Genomic DNA, 27,168 nt, shown 5'->3' with positions numbered 1-27,168 from the left:
CCTCAGAGAGACTGGGTTACACAGGAGGATACCCCTCAGAGAGACTGGGGTTACACAGGAGGATACCCCTCAGAGAGACTGGGTTACAGGAGGATACCCCTCAGAGAGACTGGGGTTACAGGAGGATACCCCTCAGAGAGACTTGTATACACAGGAGGATAACCCTCAGAGAGACTGGGGTTAAACACAGGAGGATACCCCTCAGAGAGATTGGGGTTACAGGAGGATACCCTCAGAGAGACTGGGTTACACAGGAGGATACCCCTCAGAGAGACTGGGGTTACAGGAGGATACCCCTCAGAGAGACTGGGGTTACACAGGAGGATACCCCTCAGAGAGACTGGGGTTACACAGGAGGATACCCCTCAGAGAGACTGGGGTTACACAGGAGGATACCCCTCAGAGAGACTGGGGTTACACAGGAGGATACCCCTCAGAGAGACTGGGGTTACACAGGGACGATACCCCTCAGAGAGACTGGGGTTACAGGAGGATACCCCTCAGAGAGACTTGTATACACAGGAGGATAACCCCTCAGAGAGACTGGGGTTAAACACAGGAGGATACCCCTCAGAGAGATTGGGGTTACAGGAGGATACCCTCAGAGAGACTGGGGTTACAGGAGGATACCCCTCACGAGAGACTGGGTTACACAGGAGGATACCCCTCAGAGAGACTGGGGTTACAGGAGGATACCCCTCAGAGAGACTGGGGTTACAGGAGGATACCCCTCAGAGAGACTGGGTTACACAGGAGGATACCCCTCAGAGAGACTGGGGTTACAGGAGGATACCCCTCAGAGAGACTGGGGCTACACAGGAGGATACCCCTCAGAGAGACTGGGTTACACAGGAGGATACCCCTCAGAGAGACTGGGGTTACACAGGAGGATACCCCTCAGAGAGACTGGGGTTACACAGGAGGATACCCCTCAGAGAGACTGGGTTACACAGGAGGATACCCCTCAGAGAGACTGGGGTTACACAGGAGGATACCCTCAGAGAGACTGGGGTTACACAGGAGGATACCCTCAGAGAGACTGGGGTTACACAGGAGGATACCCTCAGAGAGACTGGGGTTACACAGGAGGATACCCCTCAGAGAGACTGGGGTTACAGGAGGATACCCCTCAGAGAGACTGGGTTACACAGGAGGATACCCTCAGAGAGACTGGGGTTACAGGAGGATACCCCAGAGAGACTGGGGTTCAGGAGGATACCCTCAGAGAGGTTACACAGGAGGATACCCTCAGAGAGACTGGGGTTACACAGGAGGATACCCTCAGAGAGACTGGGTTACACAGGAGGATACCCCTCAGAGAGACAGGAGGGCCCTTACACAGGAGGATGCCCCTCAGAGAGACTGGGGCTACACACAGGAGGATACCCCTCAGAGAGACTGGGGTTACACACAGGAGGATACCCCTCAGAGAGATTGGGGTTACAGGAGGATACCCCTCAGAGAGACTGGGTTACACAGGAGGATACCCCTCAGAGAGACTGGGGCTACACAGGAGGATGCCCCTCAGAGAGACTGGGGGTTACAGGAGGATGCCCTCAGAGAGACTGGGGGTTACAGGAGGATACCCTCAGAGAGACTGGGGTTACAGGAGGATACCCCTCAGAGAGACTGGGGTTACAGGAGGATACCCCTCAGAGAGACTGGGGTTACAGGAGGATACCCCTCAGAGAGACTGGGGTTACAGGAGGATACCCCTCAGAGAGACTGGGGTTACAGGAGGATGACACCCCTCCTGGGGTTACAGAGAGACTCAGAGAGGTTACACAGGAGGATACCCCTCAGAGAGACTGGGGTTACAGGAGGATACCCCTCAGTTCCAGTAGTGGCGTGTGTTTCTACCTCTGTTATAGGGTTTCATTCAGTAATAGTCTGTTACTTACAGCGATTATGTCCAGAGTGTTGTCACAGACCTTGCGTATCTCAGCATTCTTGTCGTGCATCAGGTCGATAAGGTACGCCGGAGCCTCTGAGATGAGGGTTAAGGGTTACAGCTCTGGGAAGTCTGAGGTCGCTGGTTCAAGGCCCAAACAGCCAACGTACAGTAATGAAGTGGTTTTTCATAGGAGGAGGAGGATGATGATGATGAGGAAGAACATTCAGAGAATAATGGGCTTTAATAGTTAAAACTGAAAAATTATATTTCACGCTTTCACACAAAATTAACTATGCATCAACATGTTTTAAACGTAAGAAGCAGTGCATTGTGGGTAGGAAGGATACGTGTCTCTTTAATGATGACCTCCCTGGTAGCCTGGTGAAACACCATCTGGTAAAACACATAGACGATCTGACACACAAACTCATCGTCCTCCTGTTGGGCTGCAGGGAGAAACAGCCATCTTAGACACACAGAGTGGCTTCGTCAAGAAGGGAAACCAAACCTGATATCTAAAACTCCACCACAGATCAACCTTTAACATCGTTCAGATCATTGTTTTTACAGCCACATGCACAGTATGAAGGGTTTGTTATGTATGAGGATGAGCAATGTTGTGAGAGGTCTGTATTTCGCCGGAAAGGGTATCGTTTCCGAATCGTCTGAAAAGATACGGATAGCCGCTCCACTTCTCCATCAGTTCAATAAGAAGCCCTGTCATATTGGTTCTGATGAAGGTCTCATCAGTTCAATAAGAAGCCCTGTCATATTGGTTCTGATCCGGGTCTCATCGGTTCAATAAGAAGCCCTGTCATATTGGTTCTGATCCAGGTCTCATCAGTCAAAGCCCATATCAACTCCTCGACACACTGCACCCTCTTCAATTCTCCTACCGCCCTGACAGATCCACGACAACGCACCGCCACGGCACTGCACACTGCCCTCACTCACCTGGACAAAAGGAAAGCATATGTGAGGATGCTGTTCATTGACTACAGCTGGACCTTAAATACCATAGTGTCCTATCAGCTCATTACAAATCTCACAGCCCTGGGTCTGAACTCCTCCCTCTGCAACTGGGTCCTGGACTTCCTGATGGGCCGACCACAGGTGAAGGTAGACAACATTACATCCTCGACACTGATTCTCAACACGGGGACCCCACAAGGGTGCGTCCTCAGTCCCTTCCTGTACTCCCTGTATACCCATGACTGACTGGCCTCACACAGTTCCAACTCCAATGTCAAGTTCACTGACGACACGACAGACCTAGTTACCAACAATGATGAAACAGCACTCTGATGGCGTCGTGCCAGGTAAACAACCTCTCTCTCGTTAGCAAAACAAAGGAGCCGATTGTGGACTTCATGAGGAACCAGGCTGGACACGTCCCCATTCTCATCAACTGTGAAGACGGTCAATAACTTAAATTCCTTGGCAGACACATCCCAGAGAAGTTGAAATGGTCTAACCGCATGAACACTGTGGTGAAGAAGGCACAACTTCAACTTCAGGATGCTGAAGAAATCTGTCCCGTCCCGAGGGCCCTCACAGTGTTCTACAGAAGCACCATCGAGAGTCAGGCTGCATCTGTCAGGCTGCATCACAGTGTTCTACAGCATTCTGTCAGCACCATACAGGAGCACCATGGAGAGCATTCTGTCAGGCTGCATCACAGTGTTCTACCAGCATTCTGTCAGGCTGCATCCAGTGTTCTACAGAGCACCATGGAGAACATTCTGTCAGGCTGCATCACAGTGTTCTACAGGAGCACCATGGAGAGCATTCTGTCAGGCTGCATCACAGTGTTCTACAGGAGCACCATGGAGAGCATTCTGTCAGGCTGCATCACAGTGTTCTACAGAAGCACCATCGAGAGCATTCTGTCAGGCTGCATCACAGTGTTCTACAGGAGCACCATGGAGAATGTCAGGCTGCATCACATTCTGTCAGCATTCTGTCAGGCTGCATCACAGTGTTCTACAGGAGCACCATGGAGAGCATTCTGTCAGGCTGCATCACAGTGTTCTACAGGAGCACCATGGAGAGCATTCTGTCAGGCTGCATCACAGTGTTCTACAGGAGCACCATGGAGAGCATTCTGTCAGGCTGCATCACAGTGTTCTACAGGAGCACCATGGAGAGCATTCTGTCAGGCTGCATCACAGTGTTCTACAGGAGCACCATGGAGAGCATTCTGTCAGGCTGCATCACAGTGTTCTACAGGAGCACCATGGAGAGCATTCTGTCAGGCTGCATCACAGTGTTCTCAGAGCACCATGGAGAGCATTCTGTCAGGCTGCATCACAGTGTTCTACAGGAGCACCATGGAGAGCATTCTGTCAGGCTGCATCACAGTGTTCTACAGGAGCACCATCGAGGCATTCTATCAGGCTGCATCACAGTGTTCTACAGGAGCACCATGGTGAGCATTCTGTCAGGCTGCATCACAGCCTGGTACGGCAACTCCACCGCCACTGACTGCAAGGCACTACAGAGTGTGATACGTGCAGCTGAACGCACCGTTTGGTGCTCACTGCCTGCCCTACAGGACACCTACACCACCAGGTGTCTCAGGAAGGCCAAGAACATCATCATGGACCCCAGCCACCCGAACCACGCCCTGTTCTCCCGGCTTCAATCACTCAGACGGGGTAGTATGGGAGCATCATGGACCCCAGCCACGCCCTGTTCTCCCCGCTTCAATCACCCAGACGGGGGGCAGTATGGGAGCATCATGGACCCCAGCCACGCCCTGTTCTCCCTGCTTAAATCACCCAGATGGGGGCAGTATGGGAGCATCATGGCAAAAACTGTAAGACTGGCCAATAGTTTCTACCCTCAGACCATCAGGCTGCTGAACAGCCACCACTAGACAGCTACCTGCTCCCCCTATGGACTGTACCCATGTGACTATTAAACACAGTACATGTGACTATTAAACACAGTACCCTGTACATGTGACTATTAAACACAGTACCCTGTATTAAACACGGAGGGGTGCATGCTTAGTCCCTTCCTGTACTTCCTGTTCACCCATGCAGCGCGACTTCAACGGCATCATTAAGTTTGCTGACGCCGGTGGAACGCCTGACCCCTGACGATGATGAGACGGCCTATAGAGAGGAGGTCAGAGACCTGGTGGTAGGCCTGACCCCTGACGATGATGAGACGGCCTATAGGGAGGTCAGAGACCTGGTGGTAGGCCTGACCCCTGACGATGATGAGACGGCCTATAGAGAGGAGGTCAGAGACCTGGTGGTAGGCCTGACCCCTGACGATGATGAGACGGCCTATAGAGAGGAGGTCAGAGACCTGGTGGTAGGCCTGACCCCTGACGATGATGAGACGGCCTATAGAGAGGTCAGAGACCTGGTGGTAGGCCTGACCCCTGACGATGATGAGACGGCCTATAGGGAGGAGGTCAGAGACCTGGTGGTAGGCCTGACCCCTGACGATGATGAGACGGCCTATAGAGAGGAGGTCAGAGACCTGGTGGTAGGCCTGACCCCTGACGATGATGAGACGGCCTATAGAGAGGAGGTCAGAGACCTGGTGGTAGGCCTGACCCCTGACGATGATGAGACGGCCTATAGAGAGGAGGTCAGAGACCTGGTGGTAGGCCTGACCCCTGACGATGATGAGACGGCCTATAGAGAGGAGGTGATGAGGGCCTGACCCCTGACGATGATGAGACGGCCTATAGAGAGGAGGTCAGAGACCTGGTGGTAGGCCTGACCCCTGACGATGATGAGACGGCCTATAGAGAGGAGGTCAGAGACCTGGTGGTAGGCCTGACCCCTGACGATGATGAGACGGCCTATAGAGAGGAGGTCAGAGACCTGGTGGTAGGCCTGACCCCTGACGATGATGAGACGGCCTATAGAGAGGAGGTCAGAGACCTGGTGGTAGGCCTGACCCCTGACGATGATGAGACGGCCTATAGAGAGGAGGTCAGAGACCTGGTGGTAGGCCTGACCCCTGACGATGATGAGACGGCCTATAGAGAGGAGGTCAGAGACCTGGTGGTAGGCCTGACCCCTGACGATGATGAGACGGCCTATAGAGGAGGTCAGAGACCTGGTGGTAGGCCTGACCCCTGACGATGATGAGACGGCCTATAGAGAGGTCAGAGACCTGGTGGTAGGCCTGACCCCTGACGATGATGAGACGGCCTATAGAGAGGAGGTCAGAGACCTGGTGGTAGGCCTGACCCCCAGACGATGATGAGACGGCCTATAGAGAGGAGGTCAGAGACCTGGTGGTAGGCCTGACCCCTGACGATGATGAGACGGCCTATAGGGAGGAGGTCAGAGACCTGGTGGTAGGCCTGACCCCTGACGATGATGAGACGGCCTATAGGGAGGAGGTCAGAGACCTGGTGGTAGGCCTGACCCCAGACGATGATGAGACGGCCTATAGAGAGGAGGTCAGAGACCTGGTGGTAGGCCTGACCCCTGACGATGATGAGACGGCCTATAGAGAGGAGGTCAGAGACCTGGCAGCGTGGTGCCAGGAGAACATCTCTCTTAACGTGAGCAAGACAAAAAGGAGCTGATGGTGGACTACAGGAAACAGAGGGCCGAGCATGCCACCCGTTCACGTCAACGGGTCTGTAGTGGAGCAGATCGAGAGCTTCAAATTCCTCGGTGTTCACGGTGCATTCAGAAAGTATTCAGACCCCTTGACTTTTTACACGTTTTGCTACGTGACAGCCATATTCTAAAATGCATTAAATAGTCCCCACCCCCCACTCCCGCCCCCATCACAATACCCCATAATGACAATCATAATGACATCACAATACCCCATAAGGACATCACAATACCCCATAATGACATCACAATACCCCATAAGGACAAAGCAAAAACAGGTTTTTAGAAATGTTTGCACATTTATTAAAAATACAAAACTGAAATATCACAAATATGACATAATTCAGACCCTTTACTCTGTACTTTGTTGAAGCATCTTTGGCAGCGATTACTGCCTCAAGTCTTCTTGGGTATGACGCTACAAGCTTGGCACACCAAGTTGGATGGGGAGCGTCGGTGCACAGCTATTTTCAGGTCTCTCCAGAGATGTTCGATAGGGTTCAAGTCCGGGCTCTGGCTGGGCAACTCAAGGACATTCAGAGACTTGTCCCGAAGCCACTCTTCCATTGTCTTGGCTGTATGCTTAGGGTTGTTGTCCTGTTAGCAGGTGAACCTTCACCCCAGTGTAAGGTCCTGAGTGCTCTGGAGCGGGTTTTCATCAAGGATCTCTCTGTATTTTGCTCCATTCATCTTTCCCTCGATCCAGACTAGTCTCCCAGTCCCTGGCGCTGAAAAACATCCTCACAGCATGATGATGCCGCCACCATGCTTCACCGTAAGGACCATGCCAGGTTTCTTTGGCTGGGCAGTCAGCTCTGGTTCCAAATTTCTTCAATTTAAGAATGATGGAGGCCACTGTGTTCTTGGGAATCTTTTCTTATTTAAATCAATTTTAGCTGTAAAGTAACAAAATGTGGAAAAAGTAATGGGGTCTGAATACTTTCCGAATGCACTGTAACTAAGGAATTATACCAGGCGGTATCAGAGGAAGGCCTTAAAAATAGTCAAAGACACCAGCCACCCAAGTCATAGACTGTTCTCTCTGCTACCGCACAGCAAGTGGCACCGATGCACCAAGTCTGGAACCAACGGGACCCTGAACAGCTTCGACCCCAAGCCGTCAGACTGATAAACAGTTAGGTAATCCTTAGCTACCCGGACTATCTGCAATGACCCTTTGCACCAACTCTTTTGACTCATCACATACACAGCTGTTACTGTCTATTATCTATCCTTTACCCCTACCTACAGTATACTGCTGTTACTGTCTATTATCTATCCTTTACCCCTACCTACAATATACTGCTGTTACTGTCTATTATCTATCCTTTACCCCTACACCTACAGTATACTGCTGTTACTGTCTATTATCTATCCTTTATCCCTACCCACAGTATACTGCTGTTACTGTCTATTACCTATCCTTTATCCCTACCTACAGTACACAGCTGTTACTGTCTATTACTATCCTTTACCCCTACCTACAGTATACTGCTGTTACTGTCTATTATCTATCCTTTACCCTACCCTGCTGTTACTGTCTATTATCATCCTTTATACTGCTGTTACTGTCTATTATCTATCCTTTACCCCTACCTCAGTATACTGCTGTTACTGGCTATTATCTATCCTTTACCCTACCTACAGTATACTGCTGTTACTGTCTATCCTTTATCCCTACCCACTACCTACACCTACATACAGCTGTTACTGTCTATTATCTATCCTTTACCCCTACCTACAGTATACTGCTGTTACTGTCTATTATCTATCCTTTACCCTACCTACAGTATACTGCTGTTACTGTCTATTATCTATCCTTTATCCTTTACTGCTGTTACTGTCTATTATCTATCCTACCTACAGTATACTGCTGTTACTGGCTATTATCTATCCTTTACCCCTACCTACAGTATACTGCTGTTACTGTCTATTATCTATCCTTTATCCCTACCTACAGTATACTGCTGTTACTGTCTATTATCTATCCTTTATCCCCACCTACAGTATACTGCTGTTACTGTCTATTATCTATCCTGTTGCCTAGTCACTTTATCCCTACCTATATGTACATACACTACATGACCAAAAGTATGTGGACACCTGCTCGTCGAACATCATGAGCATTAATATGGAGTTGGTGCCTCACCATTCAGTAGTTCTATAATAACAGAGATGATGTCTTACCATTCAGTAGTTCTATAATAACAGAGATGATGTCTTACCATTCAGTAGTTCTATAATAACAGAGATGATGTCTTACCATTCAGTAGTTCTATAATAACAGAGATGATGTCTTACCATTCAGTAGTTCTATAATAACAGAGATGATGTCTTACCATTCAGTAGTTCTATAATAACAGAGATGATGTCTTACCATTCAGTAGTTCTATAATAGCAGAGAGGATGTCTTACAATTCAGTAGTTCTACAATAGCAGGGATGATGTCTGTCTTACAATTCAGTAGTTCTACAATAGCAGGGATGATGTCTGTCTTACCATTCAGTAGTTCTATGATAGCAGGGATGATGTCTGTCTTACAATTCAGTAGTTCTACAATAGCAGGGATGATGTCTGATGATTCAGTAGTTCTAGAATAGCAGGGATGATGTCTGTCTTACCATTCAGTAGTTCTACAATACAGGGATGATGTCTGATGATTCAGTAGTTCTACAATAGCAGGGATGATGTCTGATGATTCAGTAGTTCTAGAATAGCAGGGATGATGTCTGTTTTACCATTCAGTAGTTCTATAATAGCAGGGATGATGTCTGTCTTACCATTCAGTAGTTCTATAATAGCAGGGATGATGTCTTACCATTCAGTAGTTCTATAATAGCAGGGATGAGGTCTTACCATTCAGTAGTTCTATGATAGCAGGGATGATGTCTGTCTTACCATTCAGTAGTTCTATAATAGCAGGGATGAGGTCTTACCATTCAGTAGTTCTATAATAGCAGGGATGAGGTCTTACCATTCAGTAGTTCTACAATACAGGGATGATGTCTGATGATTCAGTAGTTCTACAATAGCAGGGATGATGTCTGATGATTCAGTAGTTCTAGAATAGCAGGGAAGATGTCTGTCTTACCGTTGAGTAGTTCTATGATAGCAGGGATGATGCCAGACTTGGCCAACATGGCGGCACAGCTGTCGTCCATGGACACCGTCCCGATCATGATCACCACCTCTAGTATCAGGTCATCCTCTGCAGAGCCTGATGACAACACACAGAGGTCAAGGGTCAGGGGTTAGAGAGCCTGATGACAACACACAGAGGGCAGGTGTCAGGGGTTAGAGAGCCTAATGACAACAAACAGAGTTCAGGGGTCAGAGAACCTGATGATAACACACAGAGGTCAGGGGTCAGAGAGCCTGATGACAACACACAGAGTACAGGGGTCAGAGGGTACAAAAGGTGAACTCCTGTTCTTCTAGTTTTCATAACTACAGTTTCTTTAGAACACCTTTAGAACACCTTTAGAACACCTTTAGAACACCTTTAGAACACCTCCGTATTCTCTCAGAAACTAAATCCACTCTTCTTCAGTGATGTAGTTACCTAGTTTGAGTCTCTTTCTATCAATTCAAATCAAATGAAAAGGGCTTTATTGGCACGGGAAACGTATTTACATGGCCAAAGCAAGGGGAAAAAACAAACCAAAGTGAGAAGATACAAAGCAACATCAACAAAAACAATGTAGAATCTAACGGTAAATATTGCACTGAAAAAGATCTCAAAAAGATAGACATTTCCAGAGTGTTATAATCAGCTATGGACGGTGTTTTAGTAATGTAGTGGGGGAAGATAAATAAACAGGTAAATATAGCTGGTATTTATGTTGTTTGGTTAACAGATATGGGAGTTTATAAATGTTTGATTTGTTTTCAAATTCTTTGTGGTTCTGTGTGATCTGTGGCTATGAAAAGCCAACTGACATTTCCTCCTGAGGTGCTGACCTGTTGCATCCTCTACAACTACTGTGATTATTATTATTCGACCATGCTGGTCATCTATGAACATTTGAACATCTTGGCCATATTCTGTTATAATCTCCACCCGGCACAGCCAGAAGAGGACTGGCCACCCCACATAGCCTGGTTCCTCTCTAGGTTTCTTCCTAGGTTTTGGCCTTTCTAGGAGTTTTTCCTAGGCACCGTGCTTCCTCACCTGCATTGCTTGCTGTTTGGGGTTTTAGGCTGGGTTTCTGTACAGCACTTTGAGACATCAGCTGATGTAAGAAGGGCTTGATAAATACATTTGATTTGAGGGAAGTATGTATTTCTAATGTGGTCATACATTTGGCAGGAGGTTAGGAAGTGCAGCTCAGTGGCCACCTCTTCTTGTGGGCAGTGGACACATATCCTGTCTTATCTCGAGAGCCAGGTCTGCCAATGGCAGCCTCTCTCAATAGCAAGGCTATGCTCACTGAGTCTGTACATAGTTAAGGATGTTCTTATGTTTGGGTCAGTCACAGTGGTCAGGTATTCTGCCACTGTGTATTCTTTGTTTAGGGCCAAATAGCATTCTAGTTTTTTTGTTGATTCTTTCCAGTGAGTTAAATAGTTATCTATTTGGTTTCTCATAATTTGGTTGGGTCTAATTGTGTTGCTGTCCTGAGGCTTTGTGGGGTCTGTTTGTGTTTGTGAACAGAGCCCCAGAACCAGCTGGCTAAGGGTACTCTTCTCTAGGTTCATCTCTCTGTAGGTGAGGGCTTTGTGGTGGAATGAGTGGGCATCGCTTCCTCAGGGTGGTTATAGAATTCACTCACCTGGTTTGAGCCTATCTTTAAAGTAAGGTACCAGGTTGTACTCCTTCAACACCAGTTCCCAGTCCAGATCAGCGATAGTGAGGTTAGCCAGGGTCCCCAGACACTCGATCACATACTCTTCATTTTCATCAGGAGTGATCTGGGCTGCCAGGTCTCCTACATAGTCCTGGAGGAGACCATTCGGTTAGTAAGTCACTTAGCAACACCTCATTCATACAGTCTCTTAATATCTCTGCTGCCTCATGGGAACTGGATGCTTTTATATGGCTTCATTGCTGGGAGCTTCAATGTGTTCTTCATTAGTCTTTTCAACCAATCCAGTCACAACATCTGCTTGATCAAGTCATTCAAATCCAACATGAATTTAGTACTAACGATGAAGAGGTGTTTGGGTGGTCCGTCGTGTTGAGAGATGTTTCGTATCATCTTCATAAGTAAAGGATCCTTCAGCTTCAGAGCTCTCTTCATCAACATCTTCAGACCATTACCTGAGGGAAGGGAAGCATTCATTACTTATTCAACAGCCTGTGAAATATTTATACAAATGAATTAATTTATGACACATGGAAGGTGACAATGAGTCTTGGACATATTTCTATTGTTCTTAGATCACCAGACCATCTCTGATACATATGTGGTCTGTACCTTCACAGATGAGCTGTATAACTGATAGTGGTCCTCCCTACCTTCACAGGTGAGCTGTATAACTCATAGTGGACCTCCCTACCTTCACAGATGAGCTGTATAACTGATATTGGTCCTCCCTACCTTCACAGATGAGCTGTATAACTGATAGTGGACCTCCCTACCTTCACAGATGAGCTGTATAACTGATATTGGTCCTCTCTACCTTCACAGATGAGCTGTATAACTCATAGTGGACCTCCCTACCTTCACAGATGAGCTGTATAACTTACAGTGGTCTTCCCTACCTTCACAGATGAGCTGAGCGTTCTTCTTGTTAGCTGCCAGGTTGATACAGAAGGAGATGAGCTCAGCATCGATCCTCTCCTCACCGTGCTCAAACAACATCTTCATCAACTGGTGAGTCAACACAGAGCACTAAGTTAGCATGTTAGCAATAGATACACTGAAAAAATATAAACACAACATGTAAAGTGTTGGTCCCATGTTTCATGAGTTGAAATAAAAGACACCAGACATTTTCTTGACGCACAAAAAAAGCTTATTTCTATCTAATTTGGTGCACAAATTTGTTTACATCCCTGTCATTCTGTGTACACATTTGTTTACATCCATGTTCGTGAGCACTTCTCCTTTGCCAAGATAATCCATCCACCTGACAGGTGTGACATATCAAGAATCTGATTAAACAGCATGATCATTACACAGGTACACCTTGTGCCGGGGACAATAAAAGGCCACTTAAAAATAATAATAAATCAAAATCAACACCAGAAACCCTAGACCCACTCCAATTTGTATACCACCCCAAAAGATTCACAGATTATCTCTATTGTACTCCACACTGCCCTTTCCCACCTGGACAAAAGGAACACCTATGTGAGAATGCTGTTCATTGACTACAGCTCAGCCTTCAACACCATAGTGCCCACGAAGTTCATCACTAAGCTGAGGACTCTGGGACTAAACACCTCCCTCTGCAACTGGATCCTGGACTTCCTGACGGGCCTCCCCAGGTGGTAAGGGTAGGTAGCAACACATCCGCCACGCTGATCCTCAACACTGGGGCCCCTCAGGGTTGTGTACTTAGTCCCCTCCTGTACTCCCTGTTCACTCATGACTGCACTGCCAGGCACAACTCCAACACCATCATTAAGTTTGCCGATGACACAACGGTGGTAGGCCTGATCACCGACAACGATGATACAGCCTATGAGGAGGAGGTCAGAGACCTGGCAGTGTGGTGCCATGACAACAACCTCTCCCTTCATGTGAGCAAGACTAAGGAGCTGATTGTGGACTACAGGAAAAGGAGGGCCAAGCACGCCCCCATTATCATCGACGGGGCTGCAGTGGAGCAGGTTGAGAGCTTCAAGTTCCTTGGCGTCCACATCACCAACAAACTAACATTATACCTTCATTTCAACAAGGAACAGACTGAGACCAAGGTCTCTTTTACAGCTGGGCCATATATACATGTTTACACATACCGCACGGCAAGTGGTACCGGAGCGTCAAGTCTATGTCCAAGAGGCTTCTAAACAGCTTCTACCCCCAAACCATAAGAATCCTGAACATCTCATCAAACGGCTACCAGACTATTTGCCTTGACCCCCCCTCCCCTTTACGCTGCTGCTACTCTCTGTTATTATCTAGTCACTTTAATAACTCTACCTACGTACATATTGTCCATATTACATCAATTACCTCAACCTACCAGTACCTCCTGTATATAGCTTCACTATTGTTATTTCTCTTTAATTATTTGTTACTTGTTTTTGGGGGGTATTTTTCTTAAAACTGCATCGTTGGTTAAGGGTTTGTAAGCTTTTCATTTCACCGTAAGGTTGTTGTTTGTTGTATTCGACATGACAAATAACACTGTTGTGGGTGCTGATCTAGGATCAGGTGTTGTACTGTTACCTGTGGGATGCAGTCGGTGTAGGCGAACATGGACTTGAACCTGTCATCAACACTGATGTGGTACAGGATACACATGGCCATCTGCTTGTGGTTCTCGTCACCTGACAGAAGGAACACATTACTACACATTACTACACATTACTACACATTACTACACATTACTACACATTACTACACATTACTACACATTACTACACATTAAACCAGCTCAAATCTGATACATTACAACCAGATAGATTGATATGGTAGGTACGCCAGTAGAATGAGAGAGAGGAAGAGAGAACAGAGATAGAGAGCAAGTGAGAGAGAAATTGAGAAACCTATCCAACCTAAAAGCATAGAGACCCAGAAAACCTGAGTCTACGCCTACACTATGGTGAATCACTAAAACAATTCAGAAATACACTACGGGAAAAGAAGGAACAGCACGTCAGAAATCAGCTCAATGTAATTGAATAATCCATAGACTAACCACTTCTGGGAGAATTGGAACACACTAAAACAAACAACGAAACAAAGAGTTGTCTATCCAAAACGGAGATGTATGGATAAACCACTTCTCCAATCTTTTCGGACATCTTTACTTGTTTGTCATTTAGCAGACGCTCTTCTCCAGAGAGACTTACAGGAGCAATTAGGGTTAAGTGCCTTGCTCAAGGGCACATCGGCAGACTTTTCATCTAGTTGGCTCGGAGATTTGAACCAACAATCTTTTGGTTACTGGCCCAGCTATTTACTTCGAGGGCAGAGGGCAGCATTGGGAATTTTGGATGAAAAGCGTGCCCAAATTAAACTGCCTGCTACTCAGCCATAAAAGCTAGAATATGCATATCATTCGTACATTTGGATAGAAAACACTCTGAAGTTTCTAAAACTGTTTCAATGATGTCTGTGAGTATAACAGAACTCATATGGCAGGCGAAAACCTGAGAAAGAATCCAACCAGGTAGTGGGAAATCTGAGGTTGGTCGTTTTTCCAAGTCATTGCCTATCGAATATACAGTGTCTATGGGGTCATATTGCACTTCCTAAGGCTTCTACTAGATGTCAACAGTCTTTAGAAACTTGCTTGATGCTTCTACTGTGAAGGAGGGGGGAATGGGAGCTGAATGAGTCAGAGGTCTGCCAGGGTGGCATGAGCTGATCATATGAGAGTCAGCTTGGGTTCCATTGCATTTCTAAAGACAAAGGAATTCTCCGGGTTGGAACATTATTGAAGATTTATGATAAAAACATCCTAAAGATTGATTCTATACTTAGTTTGACATGTTTCTACAAACTATAATATAACTTTTCGTCTGAACTTTCGCCTGGACTTGCCTGCACCTCGTGAGTTTGGATTATGTAGTAAACGCGCAAACAAAAAGGAGGTATTTGGACATAAATGATGGACTTTATCGAACAAATCAAACATTTATTGTGTAACATCAGTGATTCATTTTATCTCTATTTCTGCTTTTTGACTCCTCTCTTTTGCCGGAAAAATGGCTGTGTTTTTCTGTGACTTGGCTCTGACCTAACATAATCGTTTGGTTTGCTTTCGTCTTAAAGCCTTTTGATATCGGACACTGTGGCTAGATTTACAACAAGTGTATCTTTAAAATGGTGTAAAATACTTGTATGTTTGAGGAATTTTAATTATGGGATTTCTGTTGTTTTGAATTTTGGCGCCCTGCAGTTTCACTGGCTGTTGACGAGGTGGGACGCTACCGTCCCACATACCCTAATGAGGTGTTAAAGACTAGCAGAACCCACTGGATTCTCCAATTACATTGGATGAACTACAGAACAAAATACAAACCCTTCAACCCAAAAAAGCCTGTGGTGTTGATGGTATACTAAACCACAAATTCAAATGGCTAATTCTTAAACTTTTCAACATTTATATCAATGAATTGGCACCAGAACGGTCAAGTCAAAGGGTCTACAGCAGCATCTAGATCTTCTGCACAGATTCTGTCAGACCTGGGCCCAGACAGACCTGGGCCCTGACAGACCTGGGCCCTGACAGACCTGGGCCCTGACAGACCTGGGCCCTGACAGTAAATCTCAGTAAGACAAAAAAATAATGGTGTTCCCAAAAAAGGTCCAGTTCCCAGGACCACAAATACAAATTCCACCTAGCCACCGTTACCCCAGAGCACACAACAAACTATACATACCTCCGCCTGAACATCAGCACAGGTAACTATACATACCTCTGCCTAAACATCGGCACCACCGGTAACCATACATACCTCTGCCTGAACATCAGCACCACAGGTAACTATACATACCTCTGCCTAAACATCGGCACCACCGGTAACCATACATACCTCTGCCTGAACATCAGCACCACAGGTAACTATACATACCTCGGCCTAAACATCAGCACCACAGGTAACTATACATACCTCTGCCTAAACATCGACACCACCGGTAACTATACATACCTCTGCCTGAACATCAGCACCACAGGTAACTATACATACCTCGGCCTAAACATCAGCACCACAGGTAACTATACATACCTCTGCCTAAACATCGGCACCACCGGTAACCATACATACCTCTGCCTGAACATCAGCACCACAGGTAACTATACATACCTCTGCCTAAACATCGGCACCACAGGTAACTATACATACCTCTGCCTAAACATCGGCACCACAGGTAACTATACATACCTCTGCCTGAACATCAGCACAGGTAACTATACATACCTCTGCCTAAACATCGGCACCACAGGTAACTATACATACCTCTGCCTAAACATCAGCACCACAGGTAACTATACATACCTCTGCCTAAACATCGACACCACCGGTAACTATACATACCTCTGCCTGAACATCAGCACCACAGGTAACTATACATACCTCGGCCTAAACATCAGCACCACAGGTAACTATACATACCTCTGCCTAAACATCGGCACCACCGGTAACCATACATACCTCTGCCTGAACATCAGCACCACAGGTAACTATACATACCTCTGCCTAAACATCGGCACCACAGGTAACTATACATACCTCTGCCTAAACATCGGCACCACAGGTAACTATACATACCTCTGCCTGAACATCAGCACAGGTAACTATACATACCTCTGCCTAAACATCGGCACCACAGGTAACTATACATACCTCTGCCTAAACATCGGCACCACAGGTAACTATACATACCTCTGCCTAAACATCGGCACCACAGGTAACTATACATACCTCGGCCTAAACATCAGCACAGGTAACTATACATACCTCTGCCTAAACATCAGCACAGGTAACTATACATACCTCTGCCTAAACATCACCACAGGTAACTATACATACCTTGGCCTAAACATCACCACAGGTAACTATACATACCTCGGCCTAAACATCACCACAGGTAACTATACATACCTTGGCCTAAACATCACCACAGGTAACTATACATACCTCTGCCTAAACATCAGCACCACAGGTAACTATACATACCTTGGCCTAAACATCACCACAGGTAACCATACATACCTCTGCCTAAACATCACCACCACAGGTAACTATACATACCTCGGCCTAAACATCACCACAGGTAACTATACATACCTCTGCCTAAACATCAGCACAGGTAACTATACATACTCGGCCTAAACATCACCACAGGTAACTATACATACCTCGGCCTAAACATCACCACAGGTAACTATACATACCTCGGCCTAAACATCACCACAGGTAACTATACATACCTCTGCCTAAACATCAGCACAGGTAACTATACATACCTCGGCCTAAACATCAGCACCACAGGTAACTATACATACCTCTGCCTAAACATCAGCACCACAGGTAACTATACATACCTCGGCCTAAACATCACCACAGGTAACTATACATACCTCTGCCTAAACATCAGCACCACAGGTAACTATACATACCTTGGCCTAAACATCACCACAGGTAACTATACATACCTCTGCCTAAACATCACCACAGGTAACTTCCACAAAGCTGTGAACTATCTGAGAGACCAAGAAGGGCCTTCCATGCCATCAAAAGGAACATCAAATTCAACATACCAATTAGGATCTGGCTAAAAGTACTTAAATCAGTTACAGAACCCATTACCCTTTATGGTTGTGATGTCACCAACCAAGAATTCACAAAACGGAACAAACACCAAATTCAATCAATCAAATGTATTTATAAACCCCTTTTTTCATCAGCTGTACAGAAACCCAGTCTAAAACCTCAAACAGCAAACAATGCAGATGTAGAAGCACGGTGGCTAGGAAAAACTCCCTAGAAAGGCCAAAACCTAGGAAGAAACCTAGAGAGGAACCAGGCTATGAGGGGTGGCCAGTCCTCTTCTGGCTGTGCCTGGTGGAGATTATAACAGAACATGACCAAGATGTTCAAACATTCATAGATGACCAGCAGGGTCAAATAATAATAATCACAGTGGTTGTAGAGGGTGCAACAGGTCAGTATCTTAGGAGTAAATGTCAGGTGGCTTTTCATAGCCGATCATTCAGAGGTCAAGATAGCAGAGTAGAAAAGAGTAGTAGAGAGAGAGAGATGAAAATAGCAGGTCTGGGACAAGGTAGCACTCTGCATGCAGAATTCTGCAAAAATATACTTTGTGTGCAAAACAACAAATAATGCAGAGCAGAATTAGGTATATACCTGCTAGTTATTAACATCCAGAAAATACCTGTTAAAATTATACACCCACCTAAAAGGAAGCGATGCACACACATTCCACAAAAAGCCCTCAACTACAGAGAGATGAACCTTGAGAAAAGTCCCCGCAGCCAACTGGTCCTGGGGCTCTGTTCACAAACAGACGCCACAGAGCCCCAAAACAGAAACACAATTAGACCCAACCAAATTATGAGGAAGCAAAGGATAACTATTTCACACACAGGAAAGAATCAACCAAAAAACAGAGCAAATTAGAATGCTATTTGGCCCAAATTAAGGAAAGCTTTGACTATGTACAGACTCAGTGAGCATAGCCTTGCTATTGAGAAAGGCGCCGTAGGCAGACATGGCTCTCAAGAGAAGACAGGCTATGTGCTCACTGCCCACAAAATGAGGTGGAAAAAGAGCTGCACTTCCTAACCTCCTGCCCAATGTATGACCATATTAGAGAGACATATTTCCCTCAGATTACACAGACCCACAAAGAATTTGAAAACAAACCCAATTTTGATAAACTCCCATATCTACTGGGTGAAATTCCACAGTGTGCCATCACAGCAGCAAGATGTGTGACCTGTTGCCTCAAGAAAAGGGTAACCAGTGAAGAACAAACACCATTGTAAATACAACCCATATTTATGGTTATTTATTTTCCCTTTTGTACTTGAACTATTTGCACATCATATGACAATTGAAATGTCTTTATTCTTTTGGAACTTTTGTGAATTGAATGTTTATTCATGTTTCCTCTGATTATTTCCCTTTCGTTTATTGTCTATTCCATTCGCTTTTGCAATGTAAACATATATTTTCCATGCCAAAAAAGCTCTTTGAAATGTATTGAACTGAAATTGAATTTTGAGAGAGAGAGGAGAGAGAGGAGAGAGGGAGAGAAGAGAGAGAGGAGAGAGGAGAGAGAGGGGAGAGGAGAGAGAGAGAGATACAGAGAGGAGAGAGAGGAGAGGAGAGAGAGAGGAGAGAGGAGAGAGAGGAGAGAGGAGAGGAGAGAGAGGAGAGAGAGAGGAGAGAGAGGAGAGAGGGAGAGGAGAGAGGGAGAGGAGAGAGGGAGAGGAGAGAGACAGAGAGGAGAGAGGAGAGGAGAGAGGGAGAGGGAGAGAGAGGAGAGAGGGAGAGGAGAGAGAGAGGAGAGAGGAGAGAGAGGGGAGAGGAGAGAGAGGAGAGGAGAGAGAGAGGAGAGAGGAGAGAGAGGAGAGAGGGAGAGGAGAGAGAGGAGAGAGGGAGAGAGAGGGGAGAGGAGAGAGAGGAGAGGGGAGAGAGAGGAGAGGGGAGAGAGAGGAGAGGGGGAGAGAGAGGGAGAGGAGAGAGAGGGGGAGAGAGGAGAGAGAGAGGAGAGGAGAGAGGGAGAGGAGAGAGAGGAGAGGAGAGAGGGAGAGGAGAGAGAGGAGAGACAAAGAGAGACAGAAAGGGAGAGGGAGACAGAAAGAGAGAGCGAGAGAGAGGAGAGAAAGAGAGAGGACATACGTACCCAGCAGGGAGGTGAGTTTGGGCAGCAAGCCGACCTGCACCATCTTGATGCGTAGCCCGGTGTCAAAGGAGAGGTTGAGGAGGAGACGCAGCGTGATGTTCAGCAGGTCTTCATGTTCACACGGGACTAAACGAGACAAACGCTCTACGGTGTCCACCTCCGCCTAGCAACACAACCAACCAATCACAAAACAGGGTTAGGGTTAACAACCAATCACAAAACAGGGAAATGGTTAGGACTCGTGATGACTTTCATTGTAGCGTCCATCAAACAAGCAAACAAGCAGGTTACAGCCTGGATAGTTTAACGTGTATACCCCTGACTCAGCACCATATAAACTAGACCCCTGACTCAGCACCATATAAACTAGACCCCTGACTCAGCACCATATAAACTAGACCCCTGACTCACCACCATATAAACTAGACCCCTGACTCACCACCATATAAACTAGACCCCTGACTCAGCACCATATAAACTAGACCCCTGACTCAGCACCATATAAACTAGACCCCTGACTCACCACCATATAAACTAGACCCCTGACTCACCACCATATAAACTAGACCCCTGACTCACCACCATATAAACTATACGCCTGACTCAGCACCATATAAACTAGACCCCTGACTCTACCCCTGACTCAGCACCATATAAACTAGACCCCTGACTCAGCACCATATAAACTAGACCCCTGACTCAGCACCATATAAACTAGACCCCTGACTCACCACCATATAAACTAGACCCCTGACTCACCACCATATAAACTAGACCCCTGACTCACCACCATATAAACTAGACCCCTGACTCACCACCATATAAACTAGACCCCTGACTCTACTCCTGACTCACCACCATATAAACTAGACCCCTGACTCACCACCATATAAACTAGACCCCTGACTCTACTCCTGACTCAGCACCATATAAACTAGACCCCTGACTCAGCACCATATAAACTAGACCCCTGACTCAGCACCATATAAACTAGACCCCTGACTCTACCCCTGACTCAGCACAATATAAACTAGACCCCTGACTCAGCACCATATAAACTAGACCCCTGACTCTACTCCTGACTCAGCACCATATAAACTAGACCCCTGACTCTACTCCTGACTCAGCACCATATAAACTAGACCCCTGACTCAGCACCATATAAACTAGACCCCTGACTCTACCCCTGACTCAGCACCATATAAACTAGACCCCTGACTCAGCACCATATAAACTAGACCCCTGACTCTACTCCTCTAAACTAGACCCCTGACTCTACCCCTGACTCAGCACCATATAAACTAGACCCCTGACTCTACTCCTGACTCAGCACCATATAAACTAGACCCCTGACTCTACTCCTGACTCAGCACCATATAAACTAGACCCCTGACTCTACTCCTGACTCAGCACCATATAAACTAGACCCCTGACTCTACTCCTGACTCAGCACCATATAAACTAGACCCCTGACTCTACTCCTGACTCAGCACCATATAAACTAGACCCCTGACTCTACTCCTGACTCAGCACCATATAAACTAGACCCCTGACTCTACTCCTGACTCAGCACCATATAAACTAGACCCCTGACTCTACTCCTGACTCAGCACCATATAAACTAGACCCCTGACTCTACTCCTGACTCAGCACCATATAAACTAGACCCCTGACTCTACTCCTGACTCAGCACCATATAAACTAGACCCCTGACTCAGCACCATATAAACTAGACCCCTGACTCTACTCCTGACTCAGCACCATATAAACTAGACCCCTGACTCTACTCCTGACTCAGCACCATATAAACTAGACCCCTGACTCTACTCCTGACTCAGCACCATATAAACTAGACCCCTGACTCTACTCCTGACTCAGCACCATATAAACTAGACCCCTGACTCTACTCCTGACTCAGCACCATATAAACTAGACCCCTGACTCTACTCCTGACTCAGCACCATATAAACTAGACCCCTGACTCTACTCCTGACTCAGCACCATATAAACTAGACCCCTGACTCTACTCCTGACTCAGCACCATATAAACTAGACCCCTGACTCACCACCATATAAACTAGACCCCTGACTCTACTCTTGACTCAGCACCATATAAACTAGACCCCTGACTCTACTCCTGACTCAGCACCATATAAACTAGACACCTGACTCTACTCCTGACTCAGCACCATATAAACTAGAACCCTGACTCTACTCCTGACTCAGCACCATATAAACTAGACCCCTGACTCTACTCCTGACTCAGCACCATATAAACTAGACCCCTGACTCTACTCCTGACTCAGCACCATATAAACTAGACCCCTGACTCTACTCCTGACTCAGCACCATATAAACTAGACCCCTGACTCTACTCCTGACTCAGCACCATATAAACTAGACCCCTGACTCTACTCCTGACTCACCACCATATAAACTAGACCCCTGACTCTACTCCTGACTCACCACCATATAAACTAGACCCCTGACTCTACTCCAGACTCACCACCATATAAACTAGACTCCTGACTCTACTCCTGACTCACCACCATATAAACTAGACCCCTGACTCTACTCCTGACTCAGCACCATATAAACTAGACCCCTGACTCTACTCCTGACTCAGCACCATATAAACTAGACCCCTGACTCTACTCCTGACTCAGCACCATATAAACTAGACCCCTGACTCTACTCCTGACTCAGCACCATATAAACTAGACCCCTGACTCTACTCCTGACTCAGCACCATATAAACTAGAACCCTGACTCTACTCCTGACTCAGCACCATATAAACTAGACCCCTGACTCAGCACCATATAAACTAGACCCGACTCTACTCCTGACTCAGCACCATATAAACTAGACCCCTGACTCACCACCATATAAACTAGACCACTGACTCTACTCCTGACTCAGCACCATATAAACTAGACCCCTGACTCAGCACCATATAAACTAGACCCCTGACTCAGCACCATATAAACTAGACCCCTGACTCTACTCCTGACTCAGCACCATATAAACTAGACCCCTGACTCTACTCCTGACTCAGCACCATATAAACTAGACCCCTGACTCTACTCCTGACTCAGCACCATATAAACTAGACCCCTGACTCACCACCATATAAACTAGACCCCTGACTCTACTCCTGACTCAGCACCATATAAACTAGACCCCTGACTCAGCACCATATAAACTAGACCCCTGACTCTACTCCTGACCGACCACCATATAAACTAGACCCCTGACTCTACTCCTGACTCAGCACCATATAAACTAGACCCCTGACTCTACTCCTGACTCAGCACCATATAAACTAGAACCCTGACTCTACTCCTGACTCAGCACCATATAAACTAGACCCCTGACTCAGCACCATATAAACTAGACCCGACTCTACTCCTGACTCAGCACCATATAAACTAGACCCCTGACTCACCACCATATAAACTAGACCACTGACTCTACTCCTGACTCAGCACCATATAAACTAGACCCCTGACTCACCACCATATAAACTAGACCCCTGACTCAGCACCATATAAACTAGACCCCTGACTCTACTCCTGACTCAGCACCATATAAACTAGACCCCTGACTCTACTCCTGACTCAGCACCATATAAACTAGACCCCTGACTCTACTCCTGACTCAGCACCATATAAACTAGACCCCTGACTCACCACCATATAAACTAGACCCCTGACTCTACTCCTGACTCAGCACCATATAAACTAGACCCCTGACTCAGCACCATATAAACTAGACCCCTGACTCTACTCCTGACCCACCACCATATAAACTAGACCCCTGACTCTACTCCTGACTCAGCACCATATAAACTAGACCCCTGACTCTACTCCTGACCCACCACCATATAAACTAGACCCCTGACACTACTCCTGACTCAGCACCATATAAACTAGACCCCTGACTCAGCACCATATAAACTAGACCCCTGACTCTACTCCTGACTCACCACCATATAAACTAGACCCCTGACTCTACTCCTGACTCAGCACCATATAAACTAGACCCCTGACTCACCATCATATAAACTAGACCCCTGACTCTACTCCTGACTCAGCACCATATAAACTAGACCCCTGACTCACCACCATATAAACTAGACCCCTGACTCTACTCCTGACTCAGCACCATATAGACTAGACCCCTGACTCTACTCCTGACTCAGCACCATATAAACTAGACCCCTGACTCTACTCCTGACTCAGCACCATATAAACTAGACCCCTGACTCTACTCATGACTCAGCACCATATAAACTAGACCCCTGACTCTACTCCTGACTCAGCACCATATAAACTAGACCCCTGACTCTACTCCTGACTCAGCACCATATAAACTAGACCCCTGACTCTACTCCTGACTCAGCACCATATAAACTAGACCCCTGACTCAGCACCATATAAACTAGACCCCTGACTCTACTCCTGACTCAGCACCATATAAACTAGACCCCTGACTCTACTCCTGATCCACCACCATATAGACTAGACCCCTGACTCTACTCCTGATCCACCACCATATAGACTAGACCCCTGACTCTACTCCTGATCCACCACCATATAGACTAGACCCCTGACTCTACTCCTGATCCACCACCATATAGACTAGACCCCTGACTCTACTCCTGATCCACCACCATATAGACTAGACCCCTGACTCTACTCCTGATCCACCACCATATAGACTAGACCCCTGACTCTACTCCTGATCCACCACCATATAGACTAGACCCCTGACTCTACTCCTGATCCACCACCATATAGACAATCTCCCCTCCTCTCCTTTCCCTTGCTCTTACCCTCTTCCTCACTTATTCCTCTTTCTCTCTCACTCCCTCTCGTACCATATCGTTCTTGTTCTCCAGGAAGATGCTGAGTTTCTTGAGGAAGGACACCACCAGCACCAGTAGTTCCTCGTTCTCCCGGTCCAGGGTCTTCACCAGCATGTGGACGATGTTCTTGTTTCTCATCTTCAGCTCTGTCCTGGTGTCCTCAGCCAGGTTCAACAACAGGTACAGAGCAACTAGAGGAGAGGAGGACAGAGATGCTAAATGCCCACTCAGCTACACAGGGAAGGAGGACTGAGATGCTAAATGCCCACTCAGCTACACAGGGGAGGAGGACTGAGGTGCTAAATGCCCACTCAGCTACACAGGGGAGGAGGACTGAGGTGCTAAATGCCCACTCAGCTACACAGGGAAGGAGGACTGAGATGCTAAATGCCCACTCAGCTACACAGGGGAGGAGGACTGAGGTGCTAAATGCCCACTCAGCTACACAGGGGAGGAGGACTGAGGTGCTAAATGCCCACTCAGCTACACAGGGGAGGAGGACTGAGGTGCTAAATGCCCACTCAGCTACACAGGGGAGGAGGACTGAGGTGCTAAATGCCCACTCAGCTACACAGGGAAGGAGGACTGAGATGCTAAATGCCCACTCAGCTACACAGGGGAGGAGGACTGAGGTGCTAAATGCCCACTCAGCTACACAGGGGAGGAGGACTGAGGTGCTAAATGCCCACTCAGCTACACAGGGAAGGAGGACTGAGATGCTAAATGCCCACTCAGCTACACAGGGGAGGAGGACTGAGGTGCTAAATGCCCACTCAGCTACACAGGGAAGGAGGACTGGGATGCTAAATGCCCACTCAGCTACACAGGGGAGGAGGACTGAGGTGCTAAATGCCCACTCAGCTACACAGGGGAGGAGGACTGAGGTGCTAAATGCCCACTCAGCTACACAGGGAAGGAGGACTGAGATGCTAAATGCCCACTCAGCTACACAGGAGAGGAGGACTGAGGTGCTAAATGCCCACTCAGCTACACAGGGGAGGAGGACTGAGATGCTAAATGCCCAGACTGGGGTTAGGGGTTATACTGTGGGGTTATACTGTGGGGTTAGGGGTTATACTGTGGGGTTAGGGGTTAGACTGTGCGGTTAAGGGTTAGACTGTGGGGTTAGGGGTTAGACAGTGGGGTTAGGGGTTAGACTGTGGGGTTAGGGGTTAGACTGTGCGGTTAAGGGTTAGACTGTGGGGTTAGGGGTTAGACAGTGGGGTTAGGGGTTAGACTGTGGGGTTAGGGGTTAGACTGTGGGGTTAGGGGTTATACTGTGGGGTTAGGGGTTAGACTGTGGGATTAGGGGTTAGACTGTGGGGTTAAGGGTTAGACTGGGGTTAGGGGTTATACTGTGGGGTTAGGGGTTAGACTGTGGGGTTAGGGGGTAGACTGTGGGGTTAGGGGTTAGACTGTGGGGTTAAGGGTTATACTGGTACCTCTCAGCAGCTGCTCCTGTTTCACCAGTAGTCCCTGGTACTTCTTAAAGGCCTTCTCATGTTCCTTCCTCAAGGCCTGGTTGTCAGGGTCGTCTTCACGTAGTTACAGTCAAGGAAGGGTTCTGATTGACAGACTGACTGACCGCAACAGAAAAGGGGGTACATGAGGAACTGACACACCATGGGATCAGCATCCATTCATTTCCCACAGCAGACGTTCTCATCACATAGAAAACATTTGTTGTAGGAAATGAATGGGTTCATCACTTAGAAAACCCGTGCAGGGGTGTTGTCAGTCCTAAATGTCAGTCCTAAACACTTCTGGTTCTCATCCTCTCCTAATCAGGGACAGATTCTGACCTGGGACACCAGGTGAGTGGAATTAACTACCAGGTAGAAACAAAAAGCAGAGAACTGACAGTGAACAGCCCTGCAGAGGATATAAATATTCTAACCCAGACACTAACCCAGACCCTAACCCAGACCATAAACCCTAACCCAGACCATAAACCCTAACCCAGACCATAACCCCTAACCCAGACCATAACCCCTAACCCAGACCATAACCCCTAACCCAGACCATAACCCCTAACCCAGACACTAACCCAGACCCTAACCCAGACCATAAACCCTAACCCAGACCATAAACCCTAACCCAGACCATAACCCCTAACCCAGACACTAACCCAGACCCTAACCCAGACCGTAAACCCTAACCCAGACACTAACCCAGACACTAACCCAGACCCTAACCCAGACCATAAACCCTAACCCAGACCATAAACCCTAACCCAGACCATAAACCCTAACCCAGACCATAACCCCTAACCCAGACACTAACCCAGACCCTAACCCAGACCATAAACCCTA

General features: G+C 47.1%; 2 protein-coding genes across 2 annotated transcripts in view; both read right to left on the bottom strand.

Annotated features, from left to right (window-relative positions):
- LOC121847663 (kinesin-associated protein 3-like) overlaps positions 1–1,961 on the bottom strand; it is a 64,914-nt gene extending 62,953 nt beyond the window's left edge. The window contains exons 1-2 of the mRNA XM_042329613.1: positions 1,902–1,961; positions 1,749–1,753 (exon numbers count right to left, since the gene is read on the bottom strand). Coding sequence (XP_042185547.1) covers positions 1,749–1,753; positions 1,902–1,961 — 65 coding nt within the window. The remainder of the gene's footprint in view (positions 1–1,748; positions 1,754–1,901) is intronic.
- Positions 1,962–2,282: 321 nt separating this feature from the next.
- Positions 2,283–27,168, bottom strand: part of LOC112238595 (kinesin-associated protein 3-like) — a gene marked incomplete at its 3' end in the record, with an annotated part of 37,169 nt that continues 12,283 nt past the window's right edge. The window contains 9 exon segments of the mRNA XM_042329264.1: positions 2,283–2,340; positions 9,584–9,709; positions 11,265–11,430; positions 11,640–11,752; positions 12,197–12,305; positions 13,833–13,933; positions 19,989–20,151; positions 24,869–25,047; positions 26,299–26,397. Coding sequence (XP_042185198.1) covers positions 2,283–2,340; positions 9,584–9,709; positions 11,265–11,430; positions 11,640–11,752; positions 12,197–12,305; positions 13,833–13,933; positions 19,989–20,151; positions 24,869–25,047; positions 26,299–26,397 — 1,114 coding nt within the window.

This window comes from Oncorhynchus tshawytscha, linkage group LG10 (assembly GCF_018296145.1).
Source record: "Oncorhynchus tshawytscha isolate Ot180627B linkage group LG10, Otsh_v2.0, whole genome shotgun sequence".
Lineage (NCBI taxonomy): Eukaryota > Metazoa > Chordata > Actinopteri > Salmoniformes > Salmonidae > Oncorhynchus > Oncorhynchus tshawytscha.
This window is presented reverse-complemented; position numbering and strand designations above follow the sequence as displayed.